The 16,184-nt window shown below is 35.6% G+C and overlaps 1 protein-coding gene across 2 annotated transcripts; it reads right to left on the bottom strand.

Annotated features, from left to right (window-relative positions):
* Positions 1 to 1,822: 1,822 nt before the first annotated feature.
* Meics (Meiotic central spindle) lies at positions 1,823 to 15,751 on the bottom strand. Of its 2 annotated transcripts, none has more exons than XM_074173354.1 (9): positions 15,568 to 15,751; positions 15,217 to 15,478; positions 13,681 to 13,928; positions 13,288 to 13,468; positions 12,994 to 13,217; positions 9,632 to 10,003; positions 3,602 to 3,986; positions 2,461 to 2,951; positions 1,823 to 2,182 (listed from the first exon to the last, which is right to left on the bottom strand). In XM_074173354.1, exons 1-9 carry the CDS (start codon positions 15,700 to 15,702, stop codon positions 1,967 to 1,969), a joined length of 2,514 nt encoding a protein of 837 aa, XP_074029455.1. In that variant the 5' UTR covers positions 15,703 to 15,751; the 3' UTR covers positions 1,823 to 1,966. The 2 variants fall into 2 exon arrangements, with proteins under 2 accessions (XP_074029455.1, XP_074029456.1); XM_074173355.1 differs by having other exon boundaries at positions 15,217 to 15,489; positions 15,568 to 15,707.
* Positions 15,752 to 16,184: the final 433 nt, after the last annotated feature.

Raw genomic sequence — 16,184 nt, 5'->3', positions numbered from 1 at the left:
ATTGCTCGATCCTAATAACTCTGTTTTTATCAAATCAGTGTTTCATTTTGAGTCCAGTAATCAAAATACCAGTGAGATATTTCCTGAAAATAGCTATATCATATAATCTCTTGTTTTGTGTGATTCTTGTTACTTTCATTAGCAAATGCACAAAACAAGCAATAAAATTGTAAGAACGTGTTTCGCTATGCAATAACATCGTCACTTTTCGGGAGATACTGTTTCAATGTACTCCTTCCTCCCTTTGAATTTGTTCATCGATTCATCGATGGCCAACTCCCTAGAAGGAGCCATGCAGTCCATGAAATTTTTAGATATTTCGTTCAGAACGGGCCGTAAATTATAAAGTTTGTCATAGCCTGGCTCCCCTTTCTTGGGCATAATTATATTATCATTCAAATGTAGGTTTGAAAGGATCAAGCTAAATCGCTTCACTGGCACCAGTGAACTGATATATGGGTCATTCAGATCTGGGGAGCTACTCCAATGATCTCTATAGCTCTATGCCCATCAATAAGTTTATGGCAAAAAAAAACTTTCATTTCTGATTTGTCCGTAGTTTTAGGTCTCATGGAGGTTTGACGGCAGTATAAATTAGTTTGGAAGACTATATACTCTATGAGATCGTCGGTGAAAAATAGTTAAAAAAGTTTTCCAGGTGTAGGAGAGTCCATATTTTTCACAAAATCTCTTACTCCAGTCTCCGCATTGAGGATTTCCGGATCTTCCTAGACCAGTCACGTGTATTCGACGTCATGTACAGCCGCTGTTGTATCAATGAAAGAGGCAAATTATCTTCTGGAACTGAATCACTATCAGGCTGTATAGTATCGATATTGATGTCGATATTTTCGAATTCATCTTCGGTTTGTTCCACTATTGATTCAGGATCTGAAGGTATATTTTCGGCATCAATATTGTCAATTTCCTGCATGAATTCTTCATAAGTCATACCCTGAAGTTTGAATGGTAAGGATTCCATTACGAAACGCTGGAAAGAAGAAAATCATTGTTGAGGGGCGGTGGTACAAATAAGGTACCGCAACATTTCACAAAATTTTTCAACGATGGATGGATAAACTCGAATGATTCCGTGAACAGCATAGTCTACAGACAGCATCAAAAACATCAGTAACAATTCACAAAAATATCCCATTGTTCTACTTACTTTTGTAGGGGTTTTATAAGAAGAGAACACAATTCACGATACGCTTCAGTGATCATAACCTAAAATGACGCGTATTATTGAAAATAGCGGCAGAAAGTGAACGAGCGGTAAACTGTACAGTTGATAAACTATATAATACACACTGGTTCTAGATTTGAACCAAGGCCCGACAACTACAAGTATTGGGAATAGGTGGTAAGTATTCTGGACCAGCGCCCCATTAAATGCAATATTTTCTGGGTACACTTTATGAACCAGAGCCCCTCAAAGAGTTAAAGTATGTTTTTTGAATGTATGAATACACAAATATGTGTGTATTTGTAGAGAACACTTCAACAAATGTAATTGCAAACGGATACAAAACTTCGAGAAATTTATTGTCATTTTGTAATCTATTGAATTTTTGCGATACAAAAATAGGGTGGACCCATAAATCTGCTGTGGCAAATCAACAAAATCACGAACTTTGTTTAAGCATTTTGTTAGCGTTCTGCTAACGAGATTTTTCTTATTTTTTTTAGTACAAAATATAATTTTCTTCATTATTCCCTGAATTTGGCAAGTACATCTTGAGAATAATCAAATGGTAAGTGTCAAATGTCAGCCGCCGCAAAACACGCCGCCGGAAAATTCTCGTAATTAAAAGAAACGCAATTGATACCAAATCTTATATATTTAACTAGATATAAGTTACATAATCTAAAATGTATGTAATTCAATATATTTTACACATTTAAAATTCAATAAATATAAAAATGTATTGTTTACTATAATGTAATGGTTCAATGGTATATAAAACTAATTTTGAAGTAGTCGGGGATCCACAGTTAGTTCCTGAGTAACTTCGCCATTCTCGTTTATTGCATAAGTAACCAGACATATTTCTTGTCTGTTATCGTCAGTCAGTAATTCCAAATTAGAATCTAATGTATCCTCATTCACTTGTATAATGCTATCAGTACTCAATATAACAGGTTCTTGACTGGGAGAGTCGAGCACATTGATTTCGACGTCCTGAAATAGACAGAGAATAAGGTTAGATTACAGGAATCACATAAAGATTACCGCATTTTCATGCACCTTCAATTAAGGTTTTCTATTCAGAATTACTTGATCAATAATATTTCTATCTCGAATTATGACATATAAGTTCGTTATTACATAAACTATAAACATAAACCAACGGCCGAATCAATTAGAAAAATATGTTCGTAAACTTGTATAAAAATATTACTGCCTTTCAGCTTCAACAGTTCACCGTCGATGTGGCAAAGAAACAAAACGATACTCACCTCATCGTCCTCGTTTCCGTCCAGGCTAGCAATCTCGAACGGTACCAACGTTCCGTCCGGCAGCAGCCCCTGAAAAGTTTCCTTGTCGTCGCCCAAAGACACGACGGGCACCGTCTCGCCGAACTTCGTCGTGATGCTGATCGGGCACCCCTGCCGATCGACGAGCTGCGTCACTTGCAAGTCGTCGCCTTCTTCGACGTCGTTGGCGGGCGCGAACACATACTTGACGTTCTCGGCGAACTTGTGGGAGCGCATGTGCTTGTTCTTGTTCGAACTGTCGGAGAACGTCTTGTCACAGTGGTCGCACTTGTAGGGACGCGCCCCCGTGTGCATACGTTCGTGTCGCTTCAGAGCCCATTGCTCGATGAAGGTTCGCGGGCACTTCGCGCAGGCGAACGGCCGCTGGTCGAGGTGGCGGCGCACGTGCGCCGAAAACGTGTCCTTGTGGAGGAAGCTCTTCTCGCAATATTCGCACTTCCATGGTTTCTCGCCTGCAAAAATTAGCATCGTTATTAGTAGTTTTCAAAACAAGTCATACACTACAGGGCCTTTTGGGAAGTCCAAAAGACAAAGTCGAGAATTCGGAAAAGTCTGGAATTTACGAAATTGAATGTAAGGACTGCGATGCAAAATATTATGGACAGACAAAAAGATCTATTAAAGTAAGATACAAGGAACACATAGCACACTTAAAATATGGAAGACCTGAAAAATCAGCAGTCGCCCATCATATTTTGCAACAAAATGAAAAGTCACTTTTGCAAACTTAGGTTGAAACTAAACGTGAATAATTCATATTTCACCTATCTTCGGTTATGAAAAAGCTAGGTACGCTAGTATTACAGCACAGTTGTTTAATGATATGATCATAAGGAAATGCAAAAGAAACCGTTTTTGAGCCATCGTCTATTGGATTTCTGTCTGGCGTTTCATCGGTACGTTTGGCTGGTGTCTTCAGAAGTCTATGTCATCGCTTCCAAGGTAAGAGGTACACTTCGATAACACAGACCTCTGAAGATGCCAGCCGCTAGCGCCAGCGAAATCTCAAGAAAAAAATCCAAGAGACTGCCTAAAAGCCCGAAACCACAAATCAGCTTCAATTTTGAATAACAAGTTACCTTAATAAATATTCCAAACTCACCTGTATGTCGCTTGAGGTGAATGTTAAACTGCGACGACGTCGTGAACGACTTTCCACAACGGTCGCAGTTGAACGGCTTCTCGCCCGTATGGATCCTACGGTGCTCCAAGAGATTACCCTTCTGCGAGAACGCCTTGTTGCAGAACTCGCACACGAACGGCTTGCGACCTTCGTGCCACCGCTGGTGCAGACTTAGCGATGTGCGATGCGCGAATTTCTGGCCGCATTCGCCGCAGCAGAACCTTTTCTCACCCGTGTGCAGCGTCTCGTGATTGGTCAGGTTCGCTTGCGTCTTGAAGGTGACTCCGCACTTGTCGCAAGCGAACGGCCGCTCGTCAGAGTGAACGAGCTGGTGACGCTGCAGCAGCTGGCGGTGCTTGAAGCCCTTTGGAGTGAATTTACCAACGTTAACAACTTATACGACATGTTGACATAAACAAAGAGAAATATGCAATTTGAGAGATTAAAATTGAATTTCAGACAAGTAGATGGAATCAAATAAAATATAATTGATACAATGATGAGTCAAAGTTTTGAATTCAAACAATATTGAAAACACTTTTCCAACTTTAGTTGATGGCTTATACAGTTTTAGTCACCTTCTGGTGATGCTAACTTGGTTAGTGATACGTAGGTTTTTAACTGCAAGGCGACAAGCTGAAAACAAAGCTGGGCTTTGCAGCTGACCGCCTTGATATTTGAGGTCTGAATTGGTGTCAGTCTCATAGATGGCGTTTTTATAGCGGGAGATGTCAGCGACCCCACTCAAGCTTGTCCAGCAACGCATTTGTGATACGTTATGTGTGGGGTCTAGTTTTTCATAAGCTGATCTTTAGCGAGAGCAGCAGTGGAGGACAGAAAATGAGTCTCTTCGGTAGTCAACGTCGAAGCTCGACTTTGCAACTGATCGTCTAGGAGAACCTTGTTTATCTTCGATATTCGAGGAATAAGTTCTCTGCAGTAACGGCTCGTGCATTGGAGAACAGGGGAGGTTAAAGTCATAAAGACTATTTAAACACAGAAAAGCCCGCCGGAGGCGCGAAAATTTTTGGGGTACCACACCTATTTAAAGCAAAATACGTAATATTTGCATAAATGCAAACAAAAATTGTGTATTGCCGAAAATTATACGAATAAAACTGACCATTAAAAAAACAAAAACAAGGAAAATGGGTTGTCTTTGAGTTATTTAATATAAATGAACTCTTCTCAGTCAATAATACTTTTCTCTTCTAATATAACAATGTTAAAAATTACTACAAATATTTAATGAGCACAAGTACTTAATTATGCTTATAAAAACAGTTCTAAAAGTAAATTTTATTGTCCAGCAAAAACTAACGGGGAGGGGAGAGTCGTGTCTTGCCAGGAAAGGAAACGGAGAATGTGGTAGAAAGGAAGGTTCAATCTGGTTTGTTTAGGTGAATTCACAAGGCACCCGCAAACTACATTTAATCGGCGGTCATTCAAGTTCAATATAGTCTGCGAGGGTCCCGCATTTTGAAAGGTGAATTGAAAGGTGTATTTTGTAATTTTGGATAGGATGGAAAAAAATAAAAAAAGAAACTGAAAGTAATCATAACCTTCGTTCTTAACAAAGATGATATAGCTGTTGCTATATTTTGTTTGCTAAACAATTTTAATTTACAAGACGAAAATATATGCTCCTTAGATTTAAAATGTCTTTCTGTAGAACGAGCTAAATTTTTTAAATCGGAGTATCTTATTTTAGACCACGTTTGGTATTTGGTTTGTACGGAAAATAAAACACAGGGCCAACAAAAAAGTTTTTCTCGTTTAATGAAACCGGTTAACCAATCGCATTTATCGTACCAACTAATATTAAATCCTCGATTTTGTCGATTTTATCTGACGATTTAATTGAAATCAAATTTGGTTGAGGTCTTCCCAGAGTTTTAATAATGTGAAATTTATTATCATAACATAAAGACTTAAAATTATTTGTCAGCAACCAATCGACTATCGTCAGATTTTTTATTTCGTCCAACTTATCCGTAAATGGAAAAAAAAACTTACGGAAAAGTGAAAACCTGAAAACACCGTGAAATTGAAAGAAAACCCTTTGAAAACACATTGAAAATATTACAAAAAAGCACTGCTATAATACAATACTGCCTGTTTTATACACAAATAACAAATATTATCAAGAAACACTAAAACGATTTACCGAAATATTTTTCAGTCCCGGTCCGTCACGGCATCCCTTCCGGATAATTGAATATAAAACAAACGCAGTCGTACACTAACGGAGACCAACTGGAGGCTAGCCTCCTCTAACGCTATAATTTCTGCAACTAAAATTACAAATCGGGACGTATGTCGCTGGTTGAATCAGTCTCGCGGAGCTTGTGTTTTATAAAACGGTCGGAGGCTTGGCTCCCTTGTAACGTATTCGGGTTGATGGTTTATTCGTTATTCGTTCATGGGCGGTGCGTTTGAGTTTTGTTGATGCAGGATACAGTGTGGTACGTACTACGTAGTGAGCGATAGTGTTTTTTCGGGCATATCATGTATTTATATTAAAAATTAATGGTAAAGTAATGATACTCAAGCATTTTTAGAGAAAAAAATTATAATTACTTGTCAATATCTTTCAATTTATTGCGATGAATAGCCTCAAATTTTATGGGGAGGCTAAGCCTCCCTTGCCTCCTCTGACGAGCCGCCGCTGATTCTCTGTCGATCCCACAGATGACTTCTTCATAAGAGGAGGTATTATCATGATATAAAAGTATGTTAAATAAAGTTAGTGTATCCCAAACCACCCAAAATAAGTTGGCAGTTAAGTTGAAGGTGTTCAAGGTCGAACCTAAAAGGCATTTCCAAAGCCACCTTGCTGATATGACGTAAATCAAGGTCGTTCCAGTGAAATTCGAAAGAGTCTCCAAAAAAATAATTACCCAACATTATGAACTGACCCTTTGGTGATCAACAAACTAAAAAAAAAAACTAAAAAAAAAAAACCTGAAGCGAGTAAACAAAAAATAAAATAAAGTAAACATTTAGGAGAGTTAAGCAAAAAATTAGGTGGAACACTTGTGTGTTGCAAGCTAGGAGACTAATTGAAAAAAAAAAACCTTAAGTCAGATATAGAACTAACAAGTAAAAACATAGTTCAGGTGTATTACAAAAAGAAAACATAATTCAGCAGTAATACAGTAGTAGTAATAAGCTCACATGGTAGAATAACTTTCAATTTGGGCTCATGTATTTTGACTAGAGTGTAAAAGTTTCTTAACGTGGTTCTTAACTTGACCAATAGGTTCATAATGAATGTCGAGATTCTCACAGAGTTGATTATAAAGTTTGCTCATTGCAACAACTGGTGACTTGAGTAATATGTTTGTTCTAGAATTTGGTAGATAAAAAGTCAGTTCATTTCTAGAATTAATTCGTGAAACATTAAAGTTGAAGTGGGAGAGTAGTTCGGGACAGTCAATCAGAGTATTCACTAGTTTATAAATGAAAATTATAGAGTAGTAGGTTCTTCGGTTTTGAAGGGATAATAAATTGAATTTATTCAGTAGTATTCTGTTGTCGATGCCTTGTTCAGGGTAAACTCCTTCTAGCTTGTAAGTAATATATTTCATGAAGCCTCTTTGTATAGACTGAATTTTGTTTATGTGGACATTGTATATGGGTGACCATATAAAGGAGGCATATTCCAGCCGAGATTTGATGTATGCATTGAAAAGAGTTAAAAAAACTGTCTCTGCTACGAAAGTTCTTACAGTTACGATAAATGAGCCCTAGCATCCGTTTGGCTGAGCATGTTATTGTGTCATAGTGGATGGAGAAACTTAATTTAGCGTCAAATGTGACACCAAGATCCCTTTGATGAGTGCTTATTTGAGGAGGTGTGTTATTTATGCAGTATTCATGAGAAATAACATTATGTTTAAGGGTGTATTTTGAGTATTTACATTTGTTTGTATTGAGGGGAAGATTATTTTCGGTACACCAGTTGTACAAAAAGTCAAGGTTTCTTTGTAAGATTAAGCAGTCCTGTGATGTAATGGGCAGAAAGATTTTCAAATCATCTGCAAAGAGTAAGAAATTGCTAGAGAGAGTATTTCCTATGTCGTTAATGAAGAGTGAGAATAAAAGAGGTGCTAAATTGCTTCCTTGAGGAGCACCACTGGTTGCAATAAATTGGAACGACTTGTCACCCCTATAATCTACAAATAGGATACGTTCAGTTAAGTATGAGCGGAAAAGGTTCAAGAGTTGGGAGTCGAATCCATATTGGTGAAGTTCATTGATAAGAATGTTATGATCCAACTTGTCAAACGCCTTCGAGAAATCTGTGTAGACAGTATCTACTTGTAGGTTATTATTAAGTGCATTACTTACTGATTGAGTGAAGCACATTAAGTTAGTTATTGTTGATCTTTTGCTTAAGAAACCGTGTTGATTGTTTGAAATTAAATTCTCAACATCAGGTAAGATTCTGTTGTACAAGCAGCACATCTCAAAAGCCTTTGCAAAGTTTGATAACAAGGTTATAGGTCGGTAGTTTTGGATATTGTTTATGGTACCAGCTTTGAAAATTGGGCAAATTTTTGATATTTTCCATTTGTTAGGAAAGCATCCTGTACTCAGTGCTGGATTGAAGATTGACTATAATAATATGGCTAGGAGGTGTGCACAATCTTTCACGAAAAAGCTAGGTATAATAATAATAATATACTTTATTTCAAAAAATGCAGACTAATACAGCTGAAGCAGTAATGAAGACATAGAATGAAAAGGCGTCACAGTGAAAAACATTAAACATTTGTATATATAAAATCTAAAAAAAAATTAAATAATAAAGTAGATATGAAATATGTTGCAAAAATATTCATAAACATATATTGAAGACATATAGAGTTGCCTATCAGGTGGGAAAATTACAATTAAAATATTCACCAGTATTATATGGTTCATTTTCTATAATAATTTTTTTAATTTCTTTCTTGAATTTGCTGATGCCATTGATTGATTTTATTCGATCTGGCAGTTTATTGAAAAATTTTATACACATGTAGTGAGGACTACTTTCTGTTATAGAGAGTCTGTGTAATGGATACATGATATTTCTCGTTCTTGTTTCATGCCCGTGTGAAATATTATAGGTCAAAAAGGTATCTTTATTTTTGAAAAAATATATTAAGCATTCATATATATATATGCCAAACACCCTCCGAAAACACCCTCTACATGATGCTATGTAGGCCATGTTTAACATAACCCGTAAGGTTCTTTTTTGTATTACAAAAATTTTTTGAACATCATGACTACATCCCCAAAACAAAATTCCGTACTTTGCCACCGATTCGAAGCTGGAATGATATATTATTTTCATTGAGTTTGGGTGGAGATATTTGTTGAGAGATCTTATAGCATAAAGCACCCTATTGAGTTTCATACATAGATCTTCTATATGTTCTGACCAGGTCAGAAATTCATTGATATATAAACCAAGAAACTTTGATTTTGATGTTATTTTTCTCTCTTTTGTAGCTATTTTGATTGTCGGTGGACATTCCAACTGCAACTGTCTTGAGCGAAACAATACTGTGTGGGTTTTTGATTCGTTAAGAATTAATTTGTTGCTATCAAACCATTCTTTTGTTTTTTTAAAGAGATTTTCAGTATTTTCTATGATTTTTGGGAAATTTTCACCGCCAATCAATATATTTGTATCATCAGCATAGCTTGTTATGAACTGATCATTTCTGGTATTCATTGAGCATAAGTCATTGGTAAAGATTATAAATAGAATCGGTCCGAGAATGCTACCTTGCGGTATTCCAATATTTGATTGAAGTATCTGTGATTTATAAATCATTCCCTCACTTTTATGTTATCATCCCCGCTTGTGGTTTTAGTTTGTTGTGAGAATTGCAGATTTCAATTAGTGAAAAATGTTTCAAAGAAATGATAGGATTGTTTGAGGTAACATTCGTGTGTTTATATGATTATAGGGGTGGAGAATATGCATAAATAAAAAGACAGATCACAAACCTTGTCGCACGTCGTGCACACAAACCGCCTTCCGTCGCTGTGCTCCGTCTCCTGGTGATAGAGTAGGCTGCTCGGGTGTTGGAAGATCTTCGGGCACGAGTCGCAGGGAAACTCGACGGACGGCCGACTGGGGTCCTCTCTGTTATGCTTGGCGAGGTGCCCCTTCAAGCTGTTGATGTACGCGAACCGCTTGCCGCACTTCTTGCACTCGAACGGTCTCTCGTTCGAGTGGACGGTGCGGCTGTGAGTATCGAGGTTCTGCTTGTTCAAAAAGGTCTTTCGACATTCCGGGCATTCGTAAGGCGGATCGGGTTGAGCCGGGGGAGTGGTGTTGACGTTTTCGGGCAGTTCAGGGATTCGGATGATGCCGCCCTATATAAAAACAAATCAGTTGGTTTTCTAGTTCTCTCTCGTTGAAAAACTGTTGAAACAAAATGCGATGAATCATAGACGTTTCCTTCATAAAACGGGTGATTTTTTAAGAGGTGTAGGATTTGATTTTCATAACAACACAAAAAATCTGAAAGAATTGATGAAATCTTTATTGGAATAGTTATGATCCAAAGAAAATGTGGAAATTTTTGGAGACACTTATTAAACCCAATAATAGTGAGTGATGTTAGACCAAGATAAAGCTGAAAGCTTTGATAATTTTTTTATTGAACGTATTCTTGAAAATCCTAGTACTCTTGTAGTAGCTTAGCAAACTACAGGTTACTACTGGCTGCCTAGGATACCAATCAACAAAGCTAGGAGCTTACTGTCAACTATCGCTGAATATGCTCATCGCAGTTGAGGGCGAAACATTTAAAGCTTGTTTCCCCATTAACAACTGATCCATGAACCAACAAGAGTTACTAATAATAGTAGTACATTGATTGATTATATCTTGAGCTCTTCAACCTTAAACTAATGTTCAGTCCATGAAATTCCTAAGACTACAGATCATAATATCATCACTGTTACAATCAAATCATGTCAGCTGCAGAAATCTAGCACTTTGAAATTATATAGGGATTTTAGTGAAACAAAACTTCTTCTTTTAGATGAAAAATTAATGAATTGCAACTGGAACTTGAACTTGAATGATACCGATACAATATATGCTAACATTGTTAAGAACATAAGTGAACAAGTCAATATTATTAGTCCATTAAAATCATACAAACAATATAAAAGCCAATTGCCTTGGTATGATCATGAAGTTTTTGTTGCAGCAAGGTATAGGGATGAAGCTTACAAAAAATTTAAAAATTGTAGAACTATGATTGATTGAACAGCTCAATGGGGCTATTTATTAAAGTTATAGAAACGATCTTATTAGTCAGTGGACTATGCTTGAAGACTGGCAGTAAACAAATCTAAAGCAAATGGAACTTCAAACGTTCAAGCCAGTCTCGATATACCTATACAGTAGGTTTAATGGACTGACGCCTATCAGAAAACAACTACTCCCCTGGCTAATAACACGAAGGGCGTTGGATTATATCCGACAGGCGTCAGTGCAGGAATCTTCACAGAAAATTTCCTGCATATGCAATTTGCAATACAACTGTAAGAGTCTACCCTCAATTTTGGAACGGGCACACTTGTAGACCGGTTTCGGGCTTATTAGCCACTCATCAGTGCAAGATAGTGACCATCATCTACCTAAAGTCAATGATATTCCACAATTGAAAATCGAAATACTTTCAGAGTATTTCATTCCTCTTCCGAAGTTGAAGCGAACATCACAAAATGTCACTCCATCTAGTGGACACATTTTTTTTTATTTTTTATTGTTTCAATGTCTCATGGCTAAAAACTAATTATATATTTTTTCAATTTTTTACAGCTATTGTTAATAAATTTATTATAAACAAATACATTGTTTACAAGCAATTCGAAAATTATTTTTTTGCATTATATTAATTGAAAAAAATCATGATTTTTAGAAAAAAAAAATGGTTTCTTAAAAAAATTTCTTTGCTAAAAAATGCGTTTGTTAATTAACAATCGTTTTTGAACCTAAATATTAAAATTAAGGAACCGTTTTTTTAATCATAAATTCTATTGTTCTTTAAGGTTTTGGAAAAACTTTTTTTTAAATTCTTTTTTCAATTGTTTATTTAAAAAAAAATTGATATAAACAAATTATTTTTTTTAATTTTTTTTTTCAATACTTTGTTCTACAATAAAAGTAACTGTTTTTTTTAATATCACAATATTAAAAGTTTTATAAAAAATATAAATATTTTTTATAAAATTATTATTTTCAATTGTTAATAAAAAAACAGGAAATTACAATTTTTTTATCATGGCAACGGTAATCTATTTTTTTGCCTATTAAGGATAACTTCATCAAAGGAAAAAAATGTCAGGGTTTTAGTTTAATAATTATATGGATTTTTATATTAACTTTCAATTCAGAAAAAGTTATGAATCAACAAATTTATAATTAACGTTAAAATTGGGATCAAAATTTTTTTGACTGCGGATTATTGTTTATTGATGTATCCTAACATTACATGAATTTTTTCATTCCTTAATATTTACATTTAATATGTATAAATAATTTTTATTATTTTTATGTCAGAGTGACGAAAGGCGCGCGGAAGCGAGACTACTCGCTTTTGGCTCTATTTTCAGGGCTCTGTAAAAATTATAAATAATCGAGATACAGTTTCGGGAATCGGGACTTTTTTTACGCAAATTCATTGATCTTTTCAAATCTTTATTCAAATTTCCAAAATTTTGAGATATTAAGAAAAAACTAAAGCCCCATTTTTTTTCACTTAATTGTTTATAACTTTTGTAATTTTTATCGGCGCGTTTTCGAACCTTTCCTTAAACTTTCTAGGCAAAAATACGAATCGAATGACACCTTGGTCATAATTTTTGGACAGGGCTGAAAAATGTCACCAAAAAGAGCTAAATCGAGTACATGTGAACCAGACTATAAGTATATTGACTGTGATAACCTTGTTATTTATACATCTGTGGCCATTTATATTCTTAACCAATATTAATGATATTGCCTCATGATTTTTTTTACTATTTCAGTAATGTTTACTGTAATTGACATGTTTCTACACCTGAAAAGGTTTTTTATTACGAAGAATTAACGAAGGATATCTATCTATCTATCTAGGCAAGTAACACTAGACACAATACAACAACACATGCAGGGAGTACTAGATGGCTAGGTGAAGAATATGGTACTTAATAATTCATTAATATTAACTAGTTATACATTATATTTTATAAGGAAACTGTTGGTTGACAAAATGTACTTCTTATGACATTAAACATATCTCTCTCTCTCTATCAACCTGAGTACAAAAAAATTATCTGTAGTGTAATCATAATCCTATTATACTCACAATGGAATCCTTTTTGTCGACTACTGATATTCCACTGTGTCCAGTTTCAATCTGGTGTTTTTCGACTTCTGATCTGTCCTTATTTTCAAAATCACACCCAATTCCAGACTGGCACAGGTGATAAATATTGTGAGATTTCTTATGAAATTCGCAACGTCCAGGATGGAAAAATTCTTTCCTACAAATGTTGCACCTATACTTTTTCTTTCCTTTCTTTATAATACCTGAAAACATTTCGATGTGTTGAAGAAAAATAACTTCTGCTCTGCATGAAAAATAAATTTGTAAGCCTACCAAATCTAGACCTATTTTTTGGGCGATGGATGAAAATTGGTTCACCCAGGTCCTTGCCAGAACCATTTTCAGTCCGTCCTATAACAGTTTCCTCAACCGACGGATCTAAATCAGTTCCATCGGTGAAATTTTCATCGTCCAATACACCCTCTTCTTTGAGAATTTTCTCCAATTCCTTACCCTGAAAAAAAATTATCAAATCGACAATTTTGCAATGTTCCCAAGTCTATTTGAAGATTTATGGCATGAATGTAAAAAGTGATTTTGATAGAGGTAGAGGACCTAATTGGAACCCTTGAGGAACACCTGATGTTACTGATACTTCTCTGGACATTAAGTTATCCACTTCAATTATTTGAGTTGAGAACTAATATGAATGGTTATGTAACGTACTTGGACTTCTCCAGCAAACCTAGAAGGAGCCTTGATTTTTCTTTTTTTTCGACCATCCTCTCCGATATCTTCCTCTTCTTGTGCTGTTTCAACGTCCCCCTCGTCTTTTTCATCTTGTTTCTCATCTGCATTATTTTGTTCAACAATTTGCTTGGGTGGTCTACCCCTCTTTCGTTTTGGCCTCTCCAAACCATCAGCTTTTAAAGATAACTCATGTTCTGGGGGGAATAGAGGTCCCTTTGAATATACTGCAAAGCAAAAAAGTTTCAATTTTTGGTAGTTACTTTTTTCATAATATAGTTTGCATCCTCTTTGAAATTCTACTTCCAGTGTACAAAGACATCTAGATATTCAAGTGTGTAGCCTGACTTCCCATAAAGCTTTTGTACTCTCGCTCATTTTCCATCAACATGAATTTAGGTTTCTTTACATTAACTTTCAACGAATATTCATAGTATGAACCTGGGAAATATAAGTCTATCATCAGTAAATAAGTGATTTGAACATTCACCACTATATCATCAATACATAAAAGAAATAATAGAGGTTTCAAGACTCTTCCTTGTGATACACCGTTGTCACAAGTGTTGACGCTTGGGCGTAGACAGATTGAGACCTCAGCGTCAAGTCACAAACTTCTTACAGTGTGTCACTACCTGTGGAGTAGGCAGAATGAAACTCAGTATGGTCATAGCTTCTTAAAAATGGCTTGAAAGCCGAAACGTCAAACAACTAAAACACCAGACACGACTCAACTTGAACTTCAATAATCAGAAAATATGATAATTTAAATTCCGGGTTGAACCCTATCTTGTGTTTTTTGTAGTTCAACGTTCAGGCTTAGACTTTGAAGCCATTTTCCGCCTACTCATCAGCTAGTGACACACTGCAAAGGTTGTGTGACTTGACAACAGGGTCTTATCCTGCCTGCTCCCCAGGTCTCGTCGCTGGTTTCTGCAAGGATCTCAATCTGCCTACTCGACAACACAGTTTTGTATGTCACAGATCATCAAAATTGAATTCTTGATTTTCAATAAGAATATTCATAGTTTATGGTTGAAAAAAATGTATGCCGACGTGAATTCTAACTAGCTACTTACGATTTGGGTATGAATTGCCGTTTAGTTTCAACTTCAAGTGTCGATACTCAAAAAGCTTGTGAGGTATTGTGTGAATTCAAATTATCAAAATATACTGCCAGACTAGTTGCAAACAGGTGTTTTCTACCGAAACTTGATCACTTTGAGAGTAATTCTCATGGCAGATTTTATACCAATACTGTTTAATTTAGCTCAGACTGAGAGAGATTTGTTGAAATTTTTCACCTAGCGAATGCCGTTATTTGAGGCTCTCCCATTTGTAACTGAAATATTTGAAGAATTACAATAGTTGTTCCTAGAATTTTCATTGATTTTTAGGAGTCCACTTGTATTTTCTTTACATTCTTTATTCATTAGGACATACTTAAAAATTGTTTTTAATGAAGCAATAGCTACTGAGAAGGGAAGGTCTGAATAACGTTACATTTCGCCATACTTTGAATCAAATACTTGTCTCCCGTCTCGTCTGTGTGGATCGTGTAAGTTTCGACTGTGCTATTCGGGTTCACGCTATGCAATGCTTCCTCGAGCTGCTGCTTTTGCCTGGCTTCTTTCAGCAGCTTTTCTTGCTGGCATTGGTACAAACTCCTCAGTTTCGACTGACCACTTATGATGAGGTCCATGAAAATTTTCGTAGCTTCCAACTGTATGTGACATCCCGGACAAATGGTTTTTGGAAACTTGGAATCGTTTTCCACCTGAAATTTTTCTATTTGAATTTCCCACCTAGTTAGATCCAAACTACAAAGCTGCTCAAGTTCATGACTGAATTATTTTACAAACTTACCCTGACTGGTAAATATTTATTAACTAGCAGTACTAAACTGTTTGTATTTTCGTTTTCTGAAAATAATGGCATTCCATTTTTGTTTTCTTCGGCGCACAGCCTACAGTAATTGGAATCACATAATTTTGGATCCATCACACATTTTTGTTTTCTGTCAACTCAAAAACGTCTAGAGACAGCCTATTAGTAAAACTGATATACATACAGTACGTCTTTCTTCTTCGTTTCTTGATGAAATGTTAATAGAAATATACATAATGTGTACTAGATATCTACACTGAATATGCACTAGTTTTACCAATGAAAAACCCAATGAAACGCATTAATTCAAATTGAACAATTTTTATTTAATTGATCGATTTATCTATTGGGATGAATTGTTATGAAATGGTGAAAATGTTTAGAATTTGCAAGCTGTGTACTCTCTGTAAATGAGTGAATTATTTGGATTCCAATTTCAATCAATTCAAGAACAATTATATATCGAAGGAATATACACGTAAGAGGTGGATATTGATGTCACAATGAGCATATTGCGACAATATTACAAGTAGATGCTTCTTTGATACCATAAAGTACTTATTTATTTTACATCAAATTGTAAATTGTCACTGATA

This window comes from Leptinotarsa decemlineata, unplaced genomic scaffold, assembly GCF_025532065.1.
Source record: "Leptinotarsa decemlineata unplaced genomic scaffold, Ldec_3_MD MMD2_tig00000232_RagTag_RagTag, whole genome shotgun sequence".
In the NCBI taxonomy this organism is placed as follows: domain Eukaryota; kingdom Metazoa; phylum Arthropoda; class Insecta; order Coleoptera; family Chrysomelidae; genus Leptinotarsa; species Leptinotarsa decemlineata.
Note: the sequence above shows the minus strand (reverse complement) of the source record. Positions and strands in the feature narration are given on the sequence as shown.